Genomic DNA, 24,882 nt, shown 5'->3' on the forward strand with positions numbered 1-24,882 from the left:
AGTAATATTTTCATATTCGTTTTCAACTTCGAAATAGGTATTTAATTTCAAAAGTCGAAGATAAATATGAAGAGTAGAAAGCCAAGTAGTCCAATTTTGACTACCTTTTAGGCGTTGATTTTCAGGCATAAGGCAGCCTGTAATTGCCTTGATAATATCCGCCATTATATATATTTTAGAATATATATAATATAAATATATACTAGTATTGTTCCTAGTATAAATAAGCTTACTTTAAGCTTAGAATTCAAGCTTGTTTTTAAGCTTGAAAATAGACTTATTTTAAGTCTAAAAATATATATAAGAAAAAGTCTATTTTGACTTCTTTTTCTTATAAATAGATATTTAATAAAAGTAAGTATATAGTATAAAAAGGACTTACACTTCGTCTGCCTTTTTATATATATAAATCCTTTATTAAATATAAAGGTCGATTTCGAATTTTCGAATTCGAAAAAGTGATTTTGGGCGGAGTAAGATATCTCAATATATGAATATGCATATACCGGATAAAGGCATATACCTAAATGATAATAGGTATGATATAGGTAAATAAAAATAGAAGAGCTCGGATAAGTGAATAATATTCACTTAAGTAAATAAAACCTCAGTTATATAATAACTGGGCTCATAACCTCTAGCACGTATAGCTTTAACGAGGTAATGCGGGATATTCTTATATAGAATATGAAAAGTGAATATTCATATAGAAGCAAGAATATATGAATATAGGGGAAATAAGCGTATATAAAAGAGGTTTTTGTAATAAAGAGAGTAATATAGTTGAATTACTATATGAGAAGTTGCTTGCTTAACGAAAGGTCTAGGTAGGCAAATACACGCCTACATATAGGCATAAAAACCTCCTACTAGAATATTCCATTGCTTATTAATTATGATATAATTAATAAGCATATACGTAAGTGAATGCGTAATCGTAGTACGTAATTCCGCCTCGAGTAAATTCCAGATTATTCAGTTATCTTCCAGTACTTTCCACTGCTCACGTAAGCTTATATAAGCAGTATTGCTTACATAATCAATACCTATAATAATCTACAGAAATCGTAGATTAATATGGTATATAGTTTGCTTACGTAATATTGATAATAAGGCGAATAATAAGGTAAACAAAGTTACCTTCGTAACAAAAATTCGTTAATATTCCTAGCGATACGGTCTTTTTATATTATTATTATATTATTTATTTTATTATATTTCGTTCTTATATTATTTATTAAAAAAGAGGTAACTCTAAGGGGTTTAATAAAAAAAAGTCGTTTTTTTATTATTATCGTAGTACTAACTACGCTCTCTTATTACGTTTTATTTCTATTAATATTTTAAGCTTCTAGCCTAGTCCCTTTTAGAAATAAAGATTTTAAATTATTAATAAGTATATAATATAAAAAAGAAGCTTATAAAGGCTAATTATTATTAGGGTTTTAAAAATAAATTATTAAAATTTACTCTTTTTTTAAAGTATATTATTAGCGCTTTATATATACTTAAGCTACTCCTTTATTACTTAGTCCCCCTCTTTATACCCCCTGAGCTATCCCTTAACTAACGAGGCCTGACCGGCGAGGCCTGACACTATTAGAGAAATGCAGAAAGCTTTGGCAATGGGGAAACCCAGTCAGAGTGGTTAAGATCTACGGGAATAGAAATATGCTTCTCATTGTAAGGTCGCCCCATTGTAGCTAAGCCCACAGATACTGCTGCAAAGCCGCTAACATATTAGTGCCTCGCTTCCTCATCTTTGGTTTGGAACATGTACTCTCTCCTCACCCCTATTCGATACGTGCTCAATCCCAGGTTTCATCTTACTACGCCACTGGAATCGGGGTTGCTGTACATTGCACCTGGAGCGGGATACGTTATTGGCTGCCAGATTGGCGGTCGATGGGCTGATTACACCGTCAGCTCGTGGATCCGGAAGCGCGGCATCCGCTTGCCGGAGGACAGACTTCGAAGCAGTCTCGTCTTCCTCGGCCTGATGTTGCCAGGATCCATGGTTCTGTACGGCTGGACGTTGGACAAGAAGTTTGGTGGCATCCCTCTTCCTGTTATCTGCATGTTTCTGCAAGGCATCGCACAGTTGGCTGCGTTTCCAAGCTTGAATGCTTACATTCTGGATGTCATGCAACATCAAAACGGGGAAGCTTCAGGTAAGTTATATGCGTATTTTTGGGCCATACGTATAACATTGACACTAACAAGTTCGTAGCCAGCCACTACCTCATGCGATATATGTGCGCCGGTCTTGCAACTGCGGTGTGCCTTCCTTTGATAGAAGCCATCGGTGTCGGTTGGGTTTCAACGATGTCAGCTGGGATACAATTCATCTGTGCCGGACTAGTATACCTGACCGTTCGACTCGGCGAAGGCTGGCGGCAAACACATCAATTACCCATTCCGCTGTAGCTTCCAGATACGTTCTGTATCTATAGGGTCATCTTCATTGGGCATATTTTACTGGATTTGTGTTCCTAGAAAGAAATACTCCGCTAGGCGTGAGACAGATTTGAACATTAACTTGTATGTACCAGCCAGACTTGACACTTTTCTCCATGTATATACACGTGCTTGGCTACCTGCAGGGATTCCTTCACCAAAACTTGATGGTCTGATTGTTACTTGAACATAGATGCTCGCGAGACTCAATCAGTCTCATCACCCGTCGCAAACTCTCCAGCCTTGATCTTGTCGCTGAGAGCCTTGTTCTCCCTGATGTAAGCAGTAAGATCGGTCCGCTTCTCGAGAAGAAGGTCTGCAACAAGGCGACCGAAGACAACCTCTCCAGCAGCGTTTAGATGCGTAGAGTCGCCCGAAGCAAGATCGTACTTGTGTCCGTTCTCATTTCCGATGGCGTTGATGTAGTTGGTGCTGGCAGTGTTGAGGTCGAGGTACGTCGCGCCCACGGCTTCCGCGGCGGCGATGGCTCTAAGGCGCTCAGTTTCCAAGTTCTGAATGACCTTACCGCCGCTGAAGGTGCGGCGTGTAAGTGACGTGATCAAAATCTGCGTTGAATGTTAATATGTTTATTGGATGCAGTCCTATTACTTTTTCACTCACAGGTGTTCCGCCTGCAGCCGTAACCTCGTTGGCTAGCTTCTCCAAATTCGCTTGGAACTGGTCGGCAGAGATGTTTGCCGCTGCCTTTTGGTCATTGTGACCGAACTGAATCGTGACAATCGGGCTGAACGCATCTTTGTTCGCCTCAACCTCGCCAATGACGGTGTCCCAGATGCCCTGAGCCCGGAACGACACAGTCGTCGCTCCACTCTTGCCGTAGTTCTTTCCATCGGCCGGGGACTCGACAAATGAGAGGAAGCCGTTTCCCCAACCTCCGCCGATGGCAACAGTCGAATCGCCCGTCAGGAGAAAGTAGGGCGGCTTGGCATCGCGGATCTGAGGTGCGCTGAATGGACTGAACGGAACAGCGGAAACTGTCGTGAACGCCGTGGCGACAACAGAAAGAGCTTGACTGACTTTCATTTTGCAGCTTCTGGGGTTTGGACTGGAACGAATGGGAATTTCGCTAGGAAACGCTAAACAACATCAAAAGACACGAGTATGATCGCAATGACTGGCACTGTCTACGCAACAAGGCCAACAAGCTTGATATAAAGCCATGGAAAGTGAGTCTTTAATCTAACTTCCTCTCTTACAAACTGTCAAAGTCGCATCGTCGCATCTCGGCGGAGACTGAGCCGAAAGAAGCGATGACACCAAGCAGGGCGCCAATGCCGCGATGTCCCCACGCCAATCCCACCAATAACTCTCGGTTTTGTATATTGACGTCTCGCGCACCTCCTGGAATAGTCAAGGTTTAACTCATGGCGCGGCACAATTGCTGCGGAGATGAGATCTTGCTTCCGCTGATCGTATGGCGAATATGGACGACCTCGGGCAACGGGAAGCTTGGCATGTAACAGTGCGGGGGAGTCCACGCCTGACACTCGGGCTGCTCCGTGGCATCATTCGGCCGACTTGCGCGGACCACGTGCAAAGATTCACTTAAGTGCCAGGGGATTTTTTTGATATATGTCGTCGCGACGCCATACACGACTCGCACATGGAGGTGTGGTTTCTAGAGAGTAGTAGACCCCGATGTTGATGACAATTGATAACTATTGGCAACCACGCATCTTAAGCCTACAAGGCTTTATTGAGGTTGTTGTTGATGTTCAGCATTGACGTCATGCGCACTAGAATGGGAACAGCGTCCTTCGTCAAATTCTATATCAACTCTACTGAAGCAGTCAACTTGGCGCATTATTCCAGCCTCAGCATGCTTCGTGCTCCTGTCGAGGGCCGCTGGAAACAGACCTCAGCCTTGCTTGCTATTATTCAAAGGGGTGAAATCCTAATTCGGCCAAACTATTAACGGACAAGAATTGGCTATTGGGATTGGATGTTCGCAGTTGCACACACAACGTCTAGCCTCATAGGGGTTGTTGAAATGTCTCACCTGCACGATGCCCGTTCAGGCAAGCAATGACGTGGTGCAAGATTTCCTCGAGAGTAAAACTTGAAATGTTGAGTTGCAATAGACTCTGTAGAAGAACGCATCTTAACAAACCTCAAAATTCGGACTACTAGCACTGTCTGATGCAGTGTTGTAAAATAGGCAAACAATTATCTGCAGACCCATTCCCGTCTTACTTGCCCGAGTGGGATCATCTCCAAAGCTTCACTTGAATTCACGTTAGAATCCTCAGAGCTTCGGTAATGGCAGCTTTTCACTTATTCTCAGAGCTCCCATTCGAACTACGCATTCACATCTGGCACCTTGCGAAAGAGCCGCGGACTCTGGTCGTCCGCACCTGTGATGAACCCGCAAAATATCCGCCGTCAACCGCTCGATTCCACCTTGATTTATTGCCGTTCATCAAATACTGTTCCCGCAATTTTGCAGACTTGTCGAGAATCGCGCAACATCGGTCTGTATGACAAAGCCTTCTCTGGAGGCCTGAACCCGCGATATGTCTGGGTTGATTTTGGTCTTGATACGATCCAAGCTTCATTTTGGGATCTGAAACTGATGGGAAGCGACAAGAGCCTGTTTCAGCATTTGGTTGTGGAAGTGAATGATTTGGAGTCCTTCAGGCGTCACTACAGCGATGCGCTCGCTGGCGTCGCAAATCTCGACACATTTCGAATACTTTCGAAGAAGGGACTAGAGGACTGGAGTATTGCGATGGATGAGGTTCCAGGAGCAGACACAACCTCGTCTATACAACGGGCGTTGACAATTCCTACCACTGTGCTACAGGGCCACCTTTAGAAGGAACTGCTCCATCACAGTCAAACCCAATGCATTCGTCCGATATCACGATTGAAGCCGGCTATGAGTGATGGTGCTCCTCCTTCTCTCCTTCTGGTGGAAAAGGCGGCTCGGCTCCCTCAACATTGGGATCCCAAGATGGATTGGAACCGGCATCGCGCCACCGCACCGACCGTGGGCCATCTTTGTTCCAGTCCAGAATGGCATCGAAGTCTCTGCAAGTATGCATTGAAGACCAGTTGGGTAGAGCGTCTCGTCGTTTCGGGTTGTTTAGGGGATCAACGAACAAAGCGGGCGTTACATCTCCTTGGCATTGCAAGTTCATCCTCAGCATATCGATGCAGTGGTCTGTATCGTCAGATTCCGTCGCGCGGGTTGGCTTCCGGGAAATATCAAACTCACCAAAGTGGCTGTAGATATTTTCATCAGGGACACCTTCGTCCAAGAATTTGTAGTGCTCGTAATTATAGAAAAGCCCCATTCTTAAAGAGTTCTAAAATACCTGAGTGTCAGCACCGCGTAATGACTCGTGGAAGATAGGCGAAGGGCCTACCAAGCAGTGGAGCAGATGGAAGACTTCAAGCATTGCCAAGTAACCGCCTCCATGCTCATCGGGCACTTTGTGGAAAGGCATTTCTGGTGAGTCGGTCATGTTGAGCAATTTCAGTTCCTCAGCTGTGACACGGATGCCACCAGCCCCAAGTTCAATCTCGTGCCATGCGATATCGACATTGTTCGAGTGCGTCCCGGGTGGACCGCGCCATTTGTTGGTCTGCCTGAACTCAGCGTTATAATGCTCCGGTGCTTTGTATTTGACCGCCTCAAATGCCGGCGCTTCATTGATACTCAATCAGTCAGAGCTCGAGGGAAGGGGAGGAAAATAGACTTATCGGGGACTACTCACAAATCGTCGACAGGCTTTCAGTGCACTTTTGTAGGAAGTCGGTCCGAGACTGAATTGGAGAGAGGTTATAACCTAGAACAGCAAGTGTGACCAGGTTGGTCAAGCCAAGCCAAACTGTTGATCGAGGCCAGCGATGTGTGAACCAAGGCGCTGAAGTTGATGTTCCTCCTGCTTTCCCCTCTGATTGTGGCAGACTTTCATACGAAGATTTCAGTTTCCACCACATCTTTGCAAATGATATCAAAGTTTGGGAAACAGGTAATGTTCTGTAGATGATGTTGGCGACAACGAGAAGGGTTTAGACATAACGTAAAACAGCAGTCACCAGCGCACTTACCACCGCGTTCGGAAACCTGCCCAACTCCCACGCAGCCATCAGCAATCTAAGCGGCAATAGGCTTGCACTATTACGCCTTGTATGGGCCGATGACACTCTCGCCAGCCTGCTTCTGCATAGTGCAATCCTTCAAGTTTCGAGCTTCTTATTCAGGCCTAGTTTCCGCATAGGAGCCGCTTCAAAAATCCCAGGTCATCATATTGTGGACCACGTCGACATAAGCTTTGCGGCCAAGCCCGTCCACTTAGAGCAGCGGGATGGGTTGCATATCTAGAAATCGGGCACACCTAATCGTGGAAGTCCGAGTGTGCGTGACAATGAGAAGCGCAACCCCGCCACCGTGGGATCGGATCCCTGGCCCAAGGCCTACCCGCTTACTTGGATTTCTCACTCTTTGCATGGCTAGATTTGCGAAGAGAAGGTTCGGGAGCTCCCAGGCAACCGTCAATCCCAAGGCAATTCGTCTTAGTTGCAGGTGTCTAGTCTTGAGAGGACGGCCTTGATAGGTCATAACTTACCCATCAGCCTCCGTCTCTATCTACCTTCCCTTCTAGGACTTACGAACCCGCATGTTTGGCCAGAAGATAGATGAGAAGCGCTAGAAGGGTACCGGGGAATCAAGAGCTGCAGGATCGGTTAAGACGCAATGGGTTCGAGCCTTTCGTCATCCCAGAAGGGGGTTACATTTCTCCCACCGTATCGCAGGTCCAAATTTCTGGGTACCTGAGTATTTAACGTACCTGAACTTGGTCGAGGACTTTCTTGAACATTTTTGCCAATCGTCCATCTCCCAAACTATCGCAATTGTTCCAAGTCCTCTTCCATCATGCAGCTGTCCATCATCACCGTCCTCGCCCTCCAGGCTATCGGCGCCGTCGCCGCTCCTGTCGCCGCCCCGGCTGCCGACTACGCCGACCTCGCCAAGGACTCGATTTACATTAAGTCCGTCAACACGTACAAGCGCGGAGAAGAAGAGAAGCGCGAAGCCAGCTACGCCGACGCCGCTAAGGCCAACATCATCATCAAGTCTGCTGGTACCTACAAGAGAGACGAGGAGAAGCGTGCCCCTGAGGCCGACTACGCCGACCTTGCCAAGGACTCCATCTACATCAAGTCCGTCAGCACTTACAAGCGTGGCGAAGAGAAGAAGCGTGAGCCTAGCTACGCTGATGCCGCAAAGGCCAACATTATCATCAAGTCTGCTGGAACTTACAAGAGGGATGAGGAGAAGAGGGAGCCCAGCTACGCCGACGCGGCGAAGGCCAACATCATTATCAAGTCGGCCGGAACCTACAAGAGGGACGAGGAGAAGCGTGAGGCCGGATACGAGCAGCTTGCCAAGGACTCCATTAAGATCAAGGCCGTCAACACCTACTAGACTGGCGAGGAGATGCTTGGCGAAGAGTAAGCGAGGTCGGCCAGGGACACTGCGAGTTTGGAGTTCTCCGATATCTGCTAGCAACACCTCGACATGAGGATCACCAACTCTGCTATGCGGTATCGCGGGGACAAGAAAGGAAAAACTTAAAGCGAAATGTTTCCTTCATGGCTAAATAGCCGGCTACGTGCGATGAAAGACTGGACCAGGTCTAGGGCTTGCGAGTTACGAATCACTTGACTTTACCACGCTCGTTAATGTATACCATCGATATCAATTACCCATGCTCTAGATGTACACATGTGCACTTCTTCATTCTCGTCGCTCCCATATAAGCACAGAGCTCAGGAGTGATACGTCGTTGAAATTAAGTTACCAAAGTCCCTAGGATCTCCTTCCAACAATCTTCCCGTCCTTGATTCCACGACCCTACTGCGGAAAGAGAGACAATTCTTTGACCGGCCATTCGTAATTGCGCTCATATTCAGTCTCAAATGTCCATTCACCAGACCCGACCATCTCCACCCTCTTGCCATCCTTGGTCGGCAAAACTACTTCCATCTCAGTGAGAGGTGGCACCACCACGTCGACCTTGAGTCGCAGACGCCCTTCTCCCTCGTCAGCCAACTTCCATGCGCAAGCAACCTTTCCATAGGGCGTGACATGCTCGGCAGAAGCATTCGAAAACTCTGCACCCAGGATCGGCTCCGCTCTCGATCGCTTCCACCCAGGCTCCAGGCGTTGCAAGCCTGCAAGTCGTTCGACAAGGAACTTGGCAACCGCTCCAAAGGCGTAGTGATTGAAAGAGGTCATGTCGCCAGGGTTGATGGTGCCATCGGGCAACATACTATCCCAGCGCTCCCAAACCGTAGTCGCTCCCATGGTGACGGGGTACAGCCAGGAAGGACACTTGCGATTGAGGAGCATCGCATAGGCTACATCGCTATGACCAGTCCGAGTAAGAGCTTCGCAGATGTACGGTGTCCCAGCGAACCCGGTGCCGATCCTGAAGCCGTTTCGGCGGACAATCTCTGCGAGCCGACTCCCTGCTCTGGCTGCCTGATTTTCCAAAATGAGATTGAAGCAGATGGCTAGGGCGTATGCCGTCTGCGAGTCTGACGTGAGACGTCCGTTGCTGCTGACGTACTCGTCCTGAAATTCCCGACGGGCGGCATCGGCTTCGTTCTGATAGCGTTCGGCGTCTTGAGGATGTGACAAGAGCGCAGCAACCTTGGTGATGAGGTCAAGAGACCTGACGAGAAAGGCGTTGGCGACCAGAGGCGGATCGGTCACGGCCTTCATTGGCTCATCGGGAGGGGCGTTGGGGTCAAGCCAGTCCTAGAAATGTCAGTAAAAACATTCGCCCTCAGTACATTCTCTTTAACCTACACCAAGCTGGAACAGGCCGAAATCCCATAAATGGGTAGAACCGGTCTTGTTCCGGGGAATCACATCAATCCAAGTCTTCATGGACTCGTATTGATCTCTCAAGATACCAAGATCGGCAGACTCTTCGTAAAGTGCCCACGGGGCAAGTATCACGACATCATGCCAAATCGCGTTGGCGCCAATCTTGCTCCAATTCTTCTGCCCGATGAGCACGTTCGGGCACACCATTGGAGGGACGCCGTCCAGAGCCTTTTGATCATGGGCAACATCGGCCAGCCAGTTCTTCAGAATGCCAAAGCAGTTGTAGATGAAGGTGGCAGTGGGCGCGAACAACGCCAAATCCCCCGTCCACCCCAGGCGCTCATCTCTTTGGGGGCAATCAGTCGGCACGGAAAGGAAGTTGCCGCGCATCGACCACCGGACGTTGCTGTAGAGCTTGTTCAAGTCGTTGTCGGAGCACGAAAAGTGACCGACCTCTTCCATATCCGTGTGACACACGCAGGCCTCAATCGCGTCTTTGAGATCTGGGGCGGTGGAAGGCCAGCCCTCGACTTGGACGTAACGGAAGCCGTGGAAGCTGAAGCGCGGCTCCCATGTCTCGCCGCTATCGTCGCCTTTGAGAGTATAGATATCCTCGGCCTTGCAGTCTCGCAAAGGTCTGGTCCCTAATTCCTCTTTCTCTAGGACTTCCGCGTGCAGTAGAGTGATTGTGCTCCCTCGTTGACCTTTGACATTGTTGATGCGGATGAATCCGACCAGGTTCTGGCCGAAGTCCAAGATTGACTTACCCGAAGGGGTCGTGATCAATTCCAATGGCTTCACATATTCAAGTCTCTTGACCGGTTCTCCGTAGCCGCAGATGAGGTCTGTCGTTTCCGGGAGCTGGGGAAGCACTTGGACGGTTTCCCATGTCCCGGCAGGCGAATCAATGCGTGACCACCCCGAAATTTCCGCAGTAGCATCGTACTTTTCGCCGTCGTATATCTCTGCGAGCTTGACGGGCCCTCGGGTAGTCGTCCAGCTAACATCGGTGACTACGATCTCAATGGAGCCATCCTCATAGGTCATCTCAAGCTGTGCAAGAGCCGCAGTGCGGGTGCCCCAAATACTTCGTTTGCCACCCTCGAAGCCAATACGACCATTAAACCATCCTTCGGCCAAGCGTACACCGATGCAATTCGACGCATTCGATGCAATGTGTGCCGTGACATCGTAAGTCTGGTACTGTAGCCTCCCGTCGTATGCCGTCCAACCAGGGGCCAAGAAGTAATCGCCAACTCTCTGGCCGTTGATCTCGGCTTCGTAGACACCCTGGGCCGTAGCGTAAAGTCGTGCAGAGCGCACTTTGCTCTTCGCTTCAAAGACTTTTCGGAACAAGTCCTCCGGTTGCGGGCTGTTCTTGCTATCTTCCGCCCACGGCGCTGAGATCAGATTGCCAGTCCAGTCGCTGCGGACTAAAAGACCAGTCTCAAAGGAGAATGGTTCGCTCCATGGCGAGAAGTCAGTTGCGTTTTCGTCCTTCGCTCTGATCTCTATCGAGTACGTCTGTCGTGACTGTATAACGATGTCTTCGGGCCATTCGGCTGACGATGAGCTGATCCCGTGGCTGTTGGACGGGGCACTTATGACCGATTGAGAGCCATCAGGCTTCTGTATCTTGACTTCCCAACTGCCAATATTCAATTTCGAGGGCGCGTCACTGAAGCGCCAGGAGATCTGAGGACGTTCCACGTGAATACCGAGTGTGTGTGGCTGTCGATAATGATCGACGCGTACGTCAACCACGCGAAGTCCCGCCATTGGAGTATGTCTGCGTCTCAGACTCAGTTCATAAAGCTGTAGATGTGATTGGAGGCTAGGAGTGAGTTAAGTTGCTTGGCTATAGAGAGAAGAGTCTTGAGCATTTGTTCTAAGCGATGTCTTGCGATCGACCGTAGGTGCCACGGCACCATATTTCAACCACTCGAATAGAAGTCATCGGTGTGATGATGTGACGAACGGACAAGCAGAGACCGACGAGTTGTCTGAGGTTTGTCTGGTGATGAGGTGTGGATGGCCGCTTTTCTGGAGCTTGATCCTGGGCAGAAGAGGGGCGCTCCGCACTATTGAGAGAATCACCAATCAGATATCCCCTCTACTCCGAAGTAAAGCCTCCAAAGTCTCAAATGGGATCTTTGAGACTTGAAGAATCGCCGGTGTTTTGCCAGCCCCTCACGTTAGCCTTCCGTCGTGGCCGAGCTAAGATCCGGTGGCTTCGACACATCAACGTTGCATCTGACCTTCTAGTCGACTCAGATTATCAGTTTGTCATGAAGGAGTTGAGATATTAGTTTCATGGCATGACTTCGTCAAATGTACACGAAAGTTGCGTAGATGGACGTGTCTTGTGGAGAAGCAGGCTAAGTGTCTTCTGAGTCGTGACTTTCGCTACAGCTTGTCAAGGCATTGTAGCTTATAGATAGTAGAATGCGGAGAACGCAAATGGCCGACATCGCATATGATGCCTCATGATTAGCTACTATATTACAATGAGAAACCGATGCTAGACTGTAGAGTTGTACAACAAAAGAAATTTTGGGTATACATGTGTGCGGCCAGGTTCGTCATTGACCTGACAAGAACGTCTTCCACCGCTCTATTACCTCGTTCCTCTCCGCTTCCGTTGACCTCCTGAAATCATCGATACCCTGTCGTAATCGAATAAGCAGTACCTCGGCTTTGAGCGCCGTAAGCCTGTGTTTTGAGAATTCCTTTTCTATGCCCTTTAAGGTGTATCCAGGGAGACCAAAAATAGCTGCGCGGCTGTTAGCGTCCCTTTCATCAGAGTAACGGTACCTCGTTCTAACGGTTGGGTGGGAAAAGGGTCCAGATCAACACGCGATAGACTTACCAGCAAAGAGATTGAACGTAAACCCGCGACCAGCCTGATAAATACCCTTCCCGAACCCCTTGACTCCCTCCCTCTTGGCCCCCTCGTACGGCTTCATGACAACACCGCTAAACGCCTCCCACGTTCCCAAAACAAATTCCTTGCCCGACGTCCGCAGACCGCTCCCGAGACCGGTAATCTGATCCCGCCGCCGCACCTCGTGTCCGATGAACCCGTAAGAAGGGTAGTTGTGAAACCCGTTGGCGACATTGTAGCACACTGCCACCGGCGCTTTGAGGCCAGCCTTGACAAGCTCAATACCGTACCGCCCCGTCGCGCGCGCGATCTCCGTCGGCCTGTTCCGTTTCTTGACGAGAGTCGCCACGGAGGACTTGCGTCTACCGCGTTCGTCGACGTTGTTGGCGTCCATCATGGCGATTTCGACGGCCGGGTCGGCGCATTGGAGGGACTTGGTCGCCATCTTCATGGCGATGGCGTTCATTTGCTTCGGGGTCATGCTGTGCGCCTTTGCTACGCGCTTTAGATGGCCATCTTCCCCGTCCTCTGCCTTGCCCTCTTGGCCCGGCTGGACGTCTGGTCCCTCGCTAGGTTCTGCCGAGGGTTCGCGCGTCGTATTGCTCTCCTCTTCAGGCTGCTTCTCGTGCACAGGGCGCTGTGCTTCGAGATCGACCGCGTGCATCCGGTTTTGGGCGGCTTGGGGCGGGTGCTTCAGCCGGTGTGAGTAATCCGACGTCGCCACGCCGATATTCGTAAAAAAGCCCGATACCGCGGCCACAAGGCCGATAAGAGGGTGTTCGGCGCCCTCGTCGACATACCAGTGCTTGTGCTTCAACAGCTTGAAGTCGTGGGGCTTCATGTACCCCTTATCGACGAGGCACCCGACCGCGAAGTTACTCAAGTGCGCGCCCGTCTTTCTGTGTCGCCAGTTGGCTAGTCTCTCTGGGCAAATATCGCATCGCATCGTGTCGAGAGCCAGTCGTTCCTGAATATCCCTCGCGGTGTCCCCCGCGCCGTCCTCTTCCGCGATCCGCTCAGCCATCTGCTGCACCGCCACCTGGACCTCGGGCTTGAGCGCAAAGGTGATGCTAGCAGCCAGTGTCTCGGCCGTCATCTCCTTAAAGGGCACGGGAGCCGGGCCAGCGCCGGCACGGGCGATCATCTGGCCCCAGAAAGGCTGATCTCCAAAGAAGGGGACCACGACAGTAGGGCGTCCGCATGCAATTCCTGCCGCGGACGTGCCGGCGCCGCCATGATGCACTACAGCCGAGACGCGCTTGAAGAGCCAGTCGTGCGGGCAGTTGCCGATGAGATAGACGTTGTCCGAGACGTCGTCGCCGCCACCTACACCGCCCCAGCCCTTGGAGACGATAGCGCGGACCCCGGCCTGTTCGACGGCTTTGAAGATGAGTTGGGTGAGAGCTTTGGGGTCGTCGACGACGATGGAGCCGAAGCCGATGTAGATTGGTGGTGGGCCGGCCTCGAGGAAGGCGGTGAGGTCTGCGGGGGGCGTGTACTTGTCGGCGAGAGGGAGAAAGGAGAAGCTGGTGATGTTGATGTGGGAGTCCCAGTCGGCGGGTTTGGGGATAAGAGACTCGGACCAGAGAAATGTGTATGGGACACGAAGTCTAGGGAGGAGTTGGCATCCCCACAAGGGACTTATATGATCAAGGCCTAGCGTCTGAGTGCGGAACTTATTGATCAAGTCGCCAAGTCTATTTGCATGTCAGTAACGAGTGAAAGGCTTCACAGACTGGGTGAGAATAAGTGACTGACCCTTGCCACGTCAAGAGTTCCATCATGATAAACGACAAATAGTTGGCGGCGCTCGTGTCGGCCTCACCATAACTCATCGAGGCCAGCGGGTGATGAAACGCTTGTGTTGGGCACCACGGCATTGTGAAGACCATGTGAAGTGGGATACCGAGCTTCTCAGCGCAGTGGATGTGAGCCATCGATGGGGGGTTGGCGATAATCGCATCAGCGACGAAAAGATCATCCGCATTCAACACCGTAGCAGCCGTCGTTCGTTCGCCCATGCCATCTCCTGCCTCTATACAACTCCTCCACGCGCCGTTGATAATTTCGGCCATCTCTTTCCTGCGCTGCTTGATGTCTCCAGCCTTGACGCTCTCTCGGCTGGGAAGCAGTCCAGGGTTCTTGACCATATAAGCCATGAGCGCCTCCGGGTCGCCGCCAATGCTGAAAAACTCGACGCCATTGGACTCCACAAAGTTCTTGAAAACGGGGTGCGTGCAGATGCGGACTCGATGGCCGTAGGGCTCTTTCATGAGAAGCTGCGCAATGGGGATGAATGGCTGGACATCGCCGCGGGATCCGACAATATGTATCGCGATGTTGAGCCGCGGGCTCTTCGACGGCGGGTGCTGCTGCAGATTCTGCAGGATGACGCTGCTGCGTCGCCGTAGCCGGGCCTGTTCGAATTCTTCATCGTAGTCGCCAGAGTGCGGTCTGAATGCCCCTTCAAAGTCGCGAAGCCAGTGGGCAAGCTTTTGCGGATTCTCGTGAAATCTCACTCTGACGCGTCCATCGTTGCCGACGTTGCCGGATGTGGCCGTCTCTGAGCGACCGCCGTCCCCCAACGCAATGTGGCCCAGTCCCTTTGACTTTACGCGTGTGAGTGCTGCCATATTGGAGAAAGAGGGAAAAAAGGCTTCAACTCAATGGAGCCCTCCCCAGACCAGACCCCAGTGAGCTGGGCTGGTTATGTGATGGATGGATCCAGTTCCCAAACGGAGTCGATGCTTTGATCAGTCCAGACCTTCTAATGCGACGTCCGATGAGATGAGGAACGAGCCCATGTAAGCATATATGAGTTTGTACGAGCTCTGAAGGCTTGAGATGAACTAGCAAATTCCATCTCTTGCCGCACCGCCGCTGACTCGGGGAACAATCACGTGTGTCATTCCCGCTCTCCGAGACTTCCCACCCACCCAGTGCCACCAGAACGGCAGAAATCCCCCATTGCCCGCTGCTTTCATCGGCGTTGTTTATCCCTAAAACGTCATAGAGGGGCTGTTCTTTTGCAGATTAGCGTCGAATGGAAATGAGGTTACCATGCAGATTTACGAATGGGACTTTAGGTTTACGCCGTTTGCAGTTAGCCTCCTTGGCTCGCCCTTTTTCTGTGGAACTCTGTTTTTCTCGTGCCGTGGTGGTCCTCTCGGTCTCGCCTTTCTGTCACATTTTCTCTCTTATCTGGCAGCTCTGGGCACCTCTGGCTGCCCGTTTAGGCCCCTTGGTGGTACTGTAGTCGCGCGTATAGTGGCTGGCCTGGTGGCCTGTTACGCGCATTCATCTGGTTCCATTGGGGGCGAGGCAGAATGGAACAAATGCCATTCGAGTTTCAGAGATCCCGGTTCCGTTCAATGTTCTTTCTGGGGTCCAAGGGAATTGCCATTATCCCCCCCCATCCAGGGTCTCCATTCACTGGACATCTTTGTCTCCGTCTTTCAGTCACAAAGCCTGTCGTATGCCTTGGCAACCGTGGTAACTCGAGACTCAAATGACCTCTTCCAGGCTTCCAGAGTCTTCCGAAGACGCAACAACCGGATTGTTGCTCGGGACCCAGGCCTGAACGGAGTGCTCGGGCGACAAAACCTCGGCAGTCCAGCTGGGCTATTGTAGGTAACCCCATGCCGCAGATCGGGCACATCGGCGGTCCGTCTCCCGTCTTCACAGACCAATTCACCGAGACTCCGTTCAGTGCTGAGGAAGTTTCCGTTTCCTTCGCCCGCTTGTGACCTGCCAGCTCTAGCCAGCTCGGGGCCATCTCCATGGACGAAACCCCGGGCCTTGAGATCGGAAAACACCGCAACGCATCTCCCAGCTGACCCGGAATGTTCGGCGAGTCTGGCACCGGGCTTGCCGCTTGTTGATGCACCTTTCAGGTTTTCAGCACCAATCTGCTGTCCAAGGTGGTGGCTAGCTGCACTTCTGGTCGGTACCAAGTTACCAACACAGAACATGCACTTTTTACACATTTTTTGCTACGGGCCTGGCCCCTGGAAACCGAGCAAACGTCAAAGTCAATTGCGTTATTTAGCCTATTCGAGATGATAATCAAGATGCCAAACAGAACAACAGTTGTACTCCCCAGAGGCCGTGACATTGAGTACAATGCAAACTTAATCATGTCTCATCAATCATAACAGGCAGAAAAGACGCGAAACAAAAGCAGAGGATCGAAAAATGAGGAATAAATCAACCAGAGAAGCAGAGCACAGCAGAGGACCCCCTAGTATCCAAACTCCAGCAAAAAAGCCACCCGCGCCGAAGAAATCGCCTAGAGAAAACACAAAAACTTGAGGCCGCCAAAGCAACTCGGTCTCGGTTACTAATCAGCAAATCGCTGCCTGAGACTGCTCTTCTTCGTAGCGAGCACCGCCAATTGCGCGATGCTCGAGTTATTCGTAATGTCAAAGACAGATACCTCTGCCCCAAGCTCCTTCATCAGCCATGACCGGAGCTCAACCGCCGTCAGCGAGTCGATGCCGTACGCGTGAAGCGGTTTGGATGTCTCAAGATTGAGCGCGTCGATGCTGAGCATCCGCGCAATCTTGAGAAGGAGAGCGTCGAGCACAATCTTCTCGGCTTCTTCCAGTGAAGACGCGCATTGCAGGTGTGCTTTGTGGTTGATGCCCTTGTTCGCATCATCTCCTCTCTCTGCATCGTCCGTCTCTGTGAGTCGCAGGTGGCTAAACAGAGGATCTTCTCCCCACGTCTGCGTCTGGTACCCCTCCGCAGCTGTCTCTTGCGGCAGCCAGAGGCGAGGGATAACTTGCGCCCTCGTCGTTTCCTGGGATGTAACAGCACTAGCCGGGCGGCAATGATAATCTAGCACAGCATAGAGCTCGTCCGCGGTGATGTGAGTCCATCCTGCAGATGAGAGGTAGTCCCAGAGTTCTGGCTTCTCTGCCACGTAACCAACGCCACGGATGATCGGAAGGTCTATCGAAACGGCGTTGACGCCCTTAAAGACGAGATGATGCGCAAAAGCGTCTTGGAATGTTCCTCCTGCGGCGTAGTTGGCCTGCTCGGGGCTTCCTGTCACTCCCACAGTCGACGAGAGGAAGACGAAGAAGTCCATCTTGTCGCCGAGGGCGTTATACAGGTTCCAGGATGCCTGCACCTTGGGCTGTACGGCTGCCTTCCAATTGTCGAGCGACATGTTCTCGAGAAGATTGTCCTTTATGCAGATTAGTATCGACGACCCTTCGAGCAGAACAGAGCATCAGTTATTCAACTTACTTGGAGCACCATGGAACCTTGGATGCATCCCTTGATGGGAGGAAGGGTAGTAGCAAGCTCAGCCAGAACAGTTTGTAGAGCACCGGCATCCGTCACATCGCAGGCCGGAGTGACCACATTATCACACACAGCCTCGAGCTCAGAAAGCAGCTCAATTGCAGCTTTCTCCACTGCGCCACGTCTCGAAAGGAGGATGAGGTTCTTGGCCCCTCGACAGGCCATCCATCGCGCGACGGACCTCCCAAGTCCACCTAGACCTCCAACAATTACGTACGACGCCTGGGGATCGAAGCTGCTAAGGGACTTCCGGCTCGGCACGACGGGTATCATGTCGTCGTCGCGTGGTTCGAGAACGATCTTGACGGTATCCTGATCTTCAGACTGCGTCCGACGAAACGCATCGCCGACCTGGGAGAAGCTATAGATCGCGGTTGGCGAGGGGCGGCTGATATTCTTCCAGTTGGCAAAGACAATGTCGACCATGTGCTGGAACATGGTCTCGGTGCGGGTCAGGTCGAATGCGAGGCAAGATGTAAGATCGAAGGACTCGAGACGGATGTTGCGGCCTCGCGGGACACGTGTGTTAGAGATTCCGTCAACTGAGCCGATGTAAACAATGCGTCCGAATGGTGCGATGCAGTCGATGACACCGTCGTTAAGGTCATCGACCACCGTAATAAGAACATTAATGCCACGCCCCTTGGCCAGCTTCTGCTGTGCAGACCGCATTGAAAAGTCACGGCTGCTGAAGACGTGATCTTCCGGGATACCGCATCGCTTGACCAGTTCCTCTCGCTCTGACTGATTCCTCACGGTTGTGTACACCTCAGCTTTTTGAAGCTGAGCGACCTGCACGAATGCCTTTCCGATACTAGAACATGCGCCGTGTACCATGACAGAGTTGCCCTCACGGATGGAGCCGAACTCGCAGAGGACAGCGTAGGCCGTTGTGTAGTCGACGGGCAAGACCGCGCCATCAGCGAACGACACTCCATCAGGCAGCTTCGCGAGCAAGCCGTCCGTAGATCGAACATGGGTCTTCATGGTGCCCGACACCGCGAGTCCAAAGACCTTGTCCCCAACCTGGAACCTAGAGGCAGGCCCAGACTTTGTGACTATGCCAGAAGCCTCTAGACCCAGAGGCGAGTCTTCTGCCTTGCCGAGGACTGCGGAGACGTCACTGGTGCTCACTCCACAAGCCATGACCTTGAACTCGACATCGTGGTCTCCAAGTGGTGTGTCGGTCAGAGCGTCTTCCACGAAGCGAAGTGAGTCAAGTTGGCCAACGTCTCCGACCTGAAGGTGCAGCGAACGAGAGGCTTCGTCTTTCAAAAGCTTGTTCTCAATGCTCACGATGCCAGTCTGGTTTTGAATGTGATCGGTCATGTAATCTGCCTCGACGAGGCGAGATACGTGAACCACGTCGTCAATCACCCTGAATGAGTTCTCGACGCTGTCTTGTTCTGCTGCAAGAACCTGGACGCACCTGGCGGCAATGAGCTCTTCGTCGGCATTCTGTTCGAAAGAGAGAGTGAGGAAGTTGACATCTGGCCTCTCTGAGCGAACCACTCTAGCCAGGCCGGTTACCAACTCGGAATCCGGGTCGGGCGCAGTGGACGTACCGCCACGAGTCACCCAAAGGATATTTTTGCTCTTGGTCAGTACGCGCTTGAAGCTGTTAAAGGTCTCCTCGTCCATATCCTTCAAAGCAGCATGGTCCAGTTCGGAGAGTACCACACACGTCGCGCTAGCCAGGCTCTTGTCAGCCAAGGACGTGATAGTTGCGATTTCGCAACCACCTCCTTGACCGATTGATTGCACGACCTTCGCTGCCAGCTCGGTCTGAGTGGGCGACTCGCTGGTCAGAATGTAGTACGATGAAGGAGAGCATGCCACTATTTCCGTTGAAGGGTTACTGGACACCAGGATCGAGCTCATCTGATGCGGGGATGAAGCGAAATCGTCAAAGACAGCATCAAGCCCACTGAAACCAGAAGCTCGAAGATGGGTATCCCATGAATTGGGAGACATCAACGGACCCCAGACACGGTCCTTGTCCTCTGAAAGCCACCACCCGTGCAGCGTGCCGAAGCAGAAGCTTCCCAGCAGGATCTCAGTGTTGGTGATCTCAAAGAGGAGAAGCTTTCCGCCAGGTTTGAGCAACTTCCTAGCATTGACGAGGGTCTCGTCAATCTTCTTCGTAGCGTGCAAGACGTTCGCCGCAATAATGAGATCATACTTGTCGGCCTCGAAGCCCTGGCTCAGGGGGTCATTCTCGACATTGAGCACGCGGAATCCCATTCGTCCGACCTCATCCTTGAAGTTTTCCTTGGCTTGTTCGAAGAACGACGGCGAGATGTCGGTGAAATCGTAGTGCCCGTACCGACGTCCGCTGTCTCGTGTCAACGTCGCCATGGCAGGACGCGTGGCGCCACCTGTGCCGGCGCCAATCTCGAGGATTTCCATGTTAGGGTTCTTGTGCGCCATGATGTCGAGGTAGCTACAAAGCTGAGCGTAGCATCTCTTAGAGCCGAGACCGTTGCTGTAGACATCCTCTGCCAGCTTATCTTTGAAGATGACGTCCAAGGGATCGCGGTCTCCGGTGAGGATACTCGAGAGGGCCTGGCCGACGGCGATGATAAGCTTACCTTCCGATGCGTTGCCATTCAAGACTTTGGCTTCGAGTTGTTCAATACTCTCACTTGCGGGACCGTCCGAGTGCTGACGGGCGACGTGTTGGAACCACTTGACGTATCGCTGGTGGTACCAGGTCATCTTGCCGATGGACTCTTGGGTAAGAGATTTTACGCAACGGTGCATGTAAGCAAGGCACAGCGCCTCGCAGTCCAGCATCCAGGTAGATGGGTCATCCTCCTGCGTTAGAGGCAGCTGGAAAAGTTGTGAAGCCTGCTGCTTCGTCAGGAAATTCGGATCAGGCTTCCAGGATACGTTGAAAGCCGGATGAACCATCGCCTGAGAGTTGTCCTTGGACGGCCCATTCGAGATAGTCTTGAAGACAAGGCCAGACATTTGTACCATCTCGTCACCTTGTTCCAGATGTGTAGCCCTCACGTCCGAGACCACCTCGCTGCGCCCTTTGACTCGAGTGTCAGCAGACACACTGTATGAGTAATGAGACAGGCTCGATCGCGCCGAAATCCAGCCATCAGCCAGGTACGTGGGCACTCTGGTTGCCCCGGCGTATTTGGAGCTGAAGACCAGAGCGACGAGATTGGCATGTACGACGCCATCGAGAGTAGCTGGGTGCACCAAGTGCGGCTGGACATACTGGTGTGGCATCGACTTCTCGATCTTGTCCACTGAAGAATGGAGCGTTGCTACCATGCTAAGGTCTTGTCCAAGACGGACGTCGCTCAGAGTCTGGAAGGTTGGGCCAAAGTTCAACCCAGAATCCGCGAAGCTGCGATACAGCTTGTCGACAGAAGTCTCCGTCGCACAGCCATCATGAATGCTCTCTTCAGGTCCCCTGAGTGCGAGTCGATCACCCGACTCGTACTCAGTCTGCACGAAACCGTGGCAGTGCTCCCTCCACGCGCCATCTTGCATGGTCCAGAGCTGGAATTCTCGCCATGTCGAAACAACGGAGTGGCTGTTCTCCCGGTGCTGACGGAGGTAAAACTGAGATTCGACACCATTGGCATCATCGGGTACTCGCAGGGCCCGCTTGAATGACACATCTCTCAGTCTGAACCCCTTCAAGGCCTTGCTCTTATCGGCAATCTGCCGGCTCGCCTCGATAGCCATGACAAGCATACCGGCCGCAGGGTATAAGACATCTCCAGAGACCTTGTGATCTTCGATCCAGGGATTCTCCGAAAGTCGGATGTAATTGCGCCACACCGCATTATTCTCGTTGAAACCCGCCATTGGAGCTCCAAGTAGCTCGTGCCGGCCCACAGGTCTCTTGCGGTAGTCGTCGCTCAACGTGCTCTGTACCCAGTACTCTTTCGAGTGGTCAAAAGGGTAAGAGGGCAGATTGGTGAGCATGAGTGGCTTTGGCCCATGAGGCTCGTCTGCGTCGTTGACCTGCGCCAGGTTGACATTGTAGCCGTGGCAGAAGAGATTTCCGACGGATTCCAGTGCAGTCTCGACGCCCGGCTTCTGTCGGATAAGAAGGGAGTGATAGTCAACCTTGGCGTTGCCGTGGACCTGTTTGACTGTGCTGAAGAGCGGTCCCTTGAGAGCGCTGTGAGGGCCAATTTCCAAGAAGTCGGTGATGGGTTCGAAGGGGAATTCCTCTTCACAGTCACTGTTCACAGCACCATTCACGTGGCCATTGACAAATCCGTTGACGAGACCATTGACATGTCCGTCAACATGTCCGTTGATCTTGGGTACTTCAGAACCCTTGAGCATCTCTGTGACCGACTCGGTAAACCGGACTGGCGATACCAAGTTCTTGACCCAGTACTCAGGTCGTCGAAGTTGCGAGGGGAGTATTGGCACTCCCATCGTCGAAGAGTAGAACCGAGGCTTCACAGAGCTTCTCAAAGCACCCTGTTGAAGATCTCCCATGGCCTCCAGGTACTCATCAGCCATGGCCTTCATGTACTGCGAATGGTACGCAATCTCGACGTTGAGCTTCCTCGCGAACACCTTTTCGGCGCTGAGCAGCTGGACCAGGGCGTCAATCTTTTCAGCATCACCGCTGACGGTATGACTATTCACGCTGTTCATGCAAGCAATTTCTAGGGTACCTTCGCCGCCAAGTTGCTGGTTCACGCGATCGATGGCGTCTTGCGTGGCGGCTTTGCTCAGACCGACGGCAGCCATGCCCGTACTCGGCCGAGAAGCTGAGCGCGCGAGCTTGGCGCTCAGCTTACCGCGGAAGTAGGCGATTTTCCAGGCTGCTTGTCGTGAGATTGCGCCAGCGGCGTAGGCTGCGGCGACTTCACCGGATGAATGTCCCGTGATGGCATGTGGGTAGACGCCCCAAGTGGAGAGAAGGTCAACCATGGCAACCTGCAGAGCAGTGCATATGGGTTGGCAGAATTCGGGGTCGTTAATTCGAGAGGAAGTCTTTGACTTTGATAATTCGACTAGTTTTCGACGATAATCAGTACGAGGTCTCACACCACTGGTCCAAAATGTTGGACGACAAGACTTACACGTTAAGGACCAATTACAACCGAGATCATTAAGATACCGATCAGCCGCCAAAAGACTCTCTTGAAAGGCGCGGTACGCCAACAGGTCCATGCCCATCGTCGCCCATTGCGCTCCCTGGCCAGTAAAGACAAACGCAAGCCGCGGGTTGGTCTTTGCTCGTATGGGAGTAGCCGCATTCCCCTCGAGAGACTTTTCTAACTGTGCCGGCGAGCTGGCGATACTAAACGTCCTCCAGGAATGACGGGTCCGCCTACAGGCCAGTGTGTAGCTTAGGTCCCTCAAAAACCGCAACTGGGCGGATTCTCCGACGATCTGGGCCGCTTTCGTTGCAAGATAGTCCCTGTATCCGTCTCGTAACCGAGAAACGGCATCCTGGTCGTTTGCCGACAAGACAAAGAGACGTGGGGCGTCTTCAGTGTCAAAATCGTCTAGATGGATCCCGCTATCCGATGGGCGGTGGAATCCATTAACGCGGCCTGTGTCGTTGTGACAGAAACGTCAGCGTGTGCCCATCGAGCCTGGCGTAATAAGAATAAAAACTTACCCGTCCCATTCACTAAAGGTGCGTCTAGTTGTCTGGGAATCTTGGGGATCGTCTCCGTGCGATGGTTCCCGACCAGACGGAAGCTCTTGAGGAAATGGAGCGCATCATCCATCACTACGTGGGCATTACTGCCACCAACGCCAAATGAGTTCACCGACATGCGGCGCAGGCCACGCTGCGGCCACGCCGTTGGTTTCGTGGGAAACCTCAAGTTCCACGCGTCCTGGATCTTTGGGTTGCGCTTCTCGAACCAAATGTTCCCGGGAATAACGCCGCTTTCTAGCGTCAAGACACCCTTGATCACGGCCGCTACGCCCGCAGCGCCCTCCAAGTGTCCAACATTGCTCTTCAGCGCACCCACGTACAGCGGCTCGTCCGCAGACCGATGAGGCGCAAAGATCTCAGCAAGGGCGCTCGCCTCTATGGGATCGCCCACGGGAGTACCCGTGCCATGGGCCTCGGCGAACCGCGTGAGCGAAGGGTCCAAGTTGGCCCGCTCGTAGACGTGCTTGATGAGCGCGACCTGGCCCCTTTTCGTCGGCTGCGTGATGCCGGGCGATCGGCCGTCCTGGTTCGTGGAAGAGTTCCGGATGACGGCGCGGATGACGTCCCCGTCCCGAATGGCATCCGATACCCGCTTTAAGACCAGGGCCCCGAACCCTTCGCCGCGGGAGTATCCGTTGGCCCGGTGGTCAAAGCTGTATGACTTGCCGTCCGGACCCAGAACGCCCGCCGCGTCTAGCTTTAGTGTCATCTCGGGAGTCAGGATAAGGTTGCACCCGCCCACGACGGCCTAGTACATGATGACGGGGTGGTTAGCCAAGAGCCCGGCTTGCAGACGGCGGGGGAGAGGAGGAGGGGCGTGGTTTGGTTGGCTTCAGTGTCACCGCCCCTGGAGATGAAAGGGACTTTGGTGAAATTACATGCATGAGAAAAAGAGCCTCACCATGTTGACTTCACGAAGTTTGAGACTCATGCATGCTTCGTGCACGGCCACCAGACTGCTTGAGCAGGCCGTGTCTACTGTTACACTCGGGCCCCGAAAGTCGAAGAACCACGAGACTCTGTTGCTGAGCATACTGGCTACTGTGCCCAGGGCTGAGTATTTATTCGGAATATCCAAGTCTTTCGCTATGTGATCATTGTAATCGGCCGTGAAGCAGCCGACGTATACGCCGGTCTGGGTTCCGGCAACGGTATCGAGAGGTATTCCGGCTTCGTGAAAAGTCAGTATTCAAGCCAACTTCAAATATCGCAAAATCGAGAATTTGGATGTCTCTTCGTACCATTTTCGAGAGCCTTGTATACACTCTCCAACATTCCTCGCTGTTGCGGATCGATACTTCGTGCTTCTGTGGGTGTGATAGAGAAAAACGGCGCGTCAAATGCTGATATGCTGCCCTTGAGAAAGTGGCCATGACGGACTCGTGTCTAAATTAAAGCGCTGCAAGTCAGTTTTCGTCGCATAAACTTTGCATAACGCGGAGCGGGAACACGCACGGCGCCGCTCCTGTCGGCATCCGGATGCCAAAATGCCTCTGCATTGTATCTCTCCCGCGGGACTTCCGTGCGAGCTGACCTCCCGGCGAGTAACGACTCGTAGAACCGCTCTGGCGTATCGCCGTCCCCTGGAAGCCTCGCGCTGAGCCCAACAATGGCGATGGGATCTCCCATGATGTATACCGTACAGGGCTTGGGGGCTCTCTTTTTCGTCTAGTGTTTCGATACTATTGATCTACTCAGGTCCGT

The 24,882-nt window shown here is 52.1% G+C and overlaps 7 protein-coding genes across 7 annotated transcripts; 3 read left to right on the forward strand and 4 right to left on the reverse strand.

Annotated features, from left to right (window-relative positions):
• Nucleotides 1–1,774: 1,774 nt before the first annotated feature.
• Nucleotides 1,775–2,427, forward strand: CLUP02_06794 (uncharacterized protein; the record flags this gene model as incomplete). The annotated part of the gene is made up of 2 exons (XM_049285791.1): nucleotides 1,775–2,171; nucleotides 2,231–2,427. 2 exons carry the CDS (start codon nucleotides 1,775–1,777, stop codon nucleotides 2,425–2,427), a joined length of 594 nt encoding a protein of 197 aa, XP_049142934.1.
• A 236-nt stretch (nucleotides 2,428–2,663) lies between these two features.
• CLUP02_06795 (GDSL-like Lipase/Acylhydrolase) lies at nucleotides 2,664–3,501 on the reverse strand (the record flags this gene model as incomplete). Its single annotated transcript, XM_049285792.1, has 2 exons — nucleotides 2,664–3,023; nucleotides 3,079–3,501. 2 exons carry the CDS (start codon nucleotides 3,499–3,501, stop codon nucleotides 2,664–2,666), a joined length of 783 nt encoding a protein of 260 aa, XP_049142935.1.
• Nucleotides 3,502–4,207: 706 nt separating this feature from the next.
• CLUP02_06796 (uncharacterized protein) lies at nucleotides 4,208–5,293 on the forward strand (the record flags this gene model as incomplete). Its single annotated transcript, XM_049285793.1, has 4 exons — nucleotides 4,208–4,364; nucleotides 4,458–4,490; nucleotides 4,560–4,612; nucleotides 4,808–5,293. 4 exons carry the CDS (start codon nucleotides 4,208–4,210, stop codon nucleotides 5,291–5,293), a joined length of 729 nt encoding a protein of 242 aa, XP_049142936.1.
• A 61-nt stretch (nucleotides 5,294–5,354) lies between these two features.
• Nucleotides 5,355–6,652, reverse strand: CLUP02_06797 (uncharacterized protein; the record flags this gene model as incomplete). The annotated part of the gene is made up of 4 exons (XM_049285794.1): nucleotides 5,355–5,786; nucleotides 5,847–6,127; nucleotides 6,198–6,463; nucleotides 6,609–6,652. The coding sequence occupies 4 exons, from the start codon at nucleotides 6,650–6,652 to the stop codon at nucleotides 5,355–5,357; spliced, it is 1,023 nt and encodes a 340-aa protein (XP_049142937.1).
• A 708-nt stretch (nucleotides 6,653–7,360) lies between these two features.
• Nucleotides 7,361–7,912, forward strand: CLUP02_06798 (uncharacterized protein; the record flags this gene model as incomplete). The annotated part of the gene is made up of 1 exon (XM_049285795.1): nucleotides 7,361–7,912. The coding sequence occupies one exon, from the start codon at nucleotides 7,361–7,363 to the stop codon at nucleotides 7,910–7,912; it is 552 nt and encodes a 183-aa protein (XP_049142938.1).
• Nucleotides 7,913–8,341: 429 nt separating this feature from the next.
• On the reverse strand, nucleotides 8,342–15,190 carry CLUP02_06799 (glycosyltransferase family 28 domain-containing protein; the record flags this gene model as incomplete). The annotated part of the gene is made up of 12 exons (XM_049285796.1): nucleotides 8,342–9,250; nucleotides 9,302–11,156; nucleotides 11,251–11,403; nucleotides 11,561–11,583; nucleotides 11,646–11,728; nucleotides 11,839–11,912; nucleotides 11,969–12,095; nucleotides 12,192–13,903; nucleotides 13,965–14,815; nucleotides 14,896–14,909; nucleotides 14,971–15,055; nucleotides 15,143–15,190. The coding sequence occupies 12 exons, from the start codon at nucleotides 15,188–15,190 to the stop codon at nucleotides 8,342–8,344; spliced, it is 5,934 nt and encodes a 1,977-aa protein (XP_049142939.1).
• A 1,355-nt stretch (nucleotides 15,191–16,545) lies between these two features.
• Nucleotides 16,546–24,807, reverse strand: CLUP02_06800 (beta-ketoacyl synthase domain-containing protein; the record flags this gene model as incomplete). The annotated part of the gene is made up of 7 exons (XM_049285797.1): nucleotides 16,546–17,397; nucleotides 17,460–22,519; nucleotides 22,589–23,065; nucleotides 23,134–23,926; nucleotides 24,080–24,348; nucleotides 24,420–24,564; nucleotides 24,634–24,807. The coding sequence occupies 7 exons, from the start codon at nucleotides 24,805–24,807 to the stop codon at nucleotides 16,546–16,548; spliced, it is 7,770 nt and encodes a 2,589-aa protein (XP_049142940.1).
• Nucleotides 24,808–24,882: the final 75 nt, after the last annotated feature.

This window comes from Colletotrichum lupini, chromosome 3 (assembly GCF_023278565.1).
Source record: "Colletotrichum lupini chromosome 3, complete sequence".
Taxonomy (NCBI): Eukaryota; Fungi; Ascomycota; class Sordariomycetes; order Glomerellales; family Glomerellaceae; genus Colletotrichum; species Colletotrichum lupini.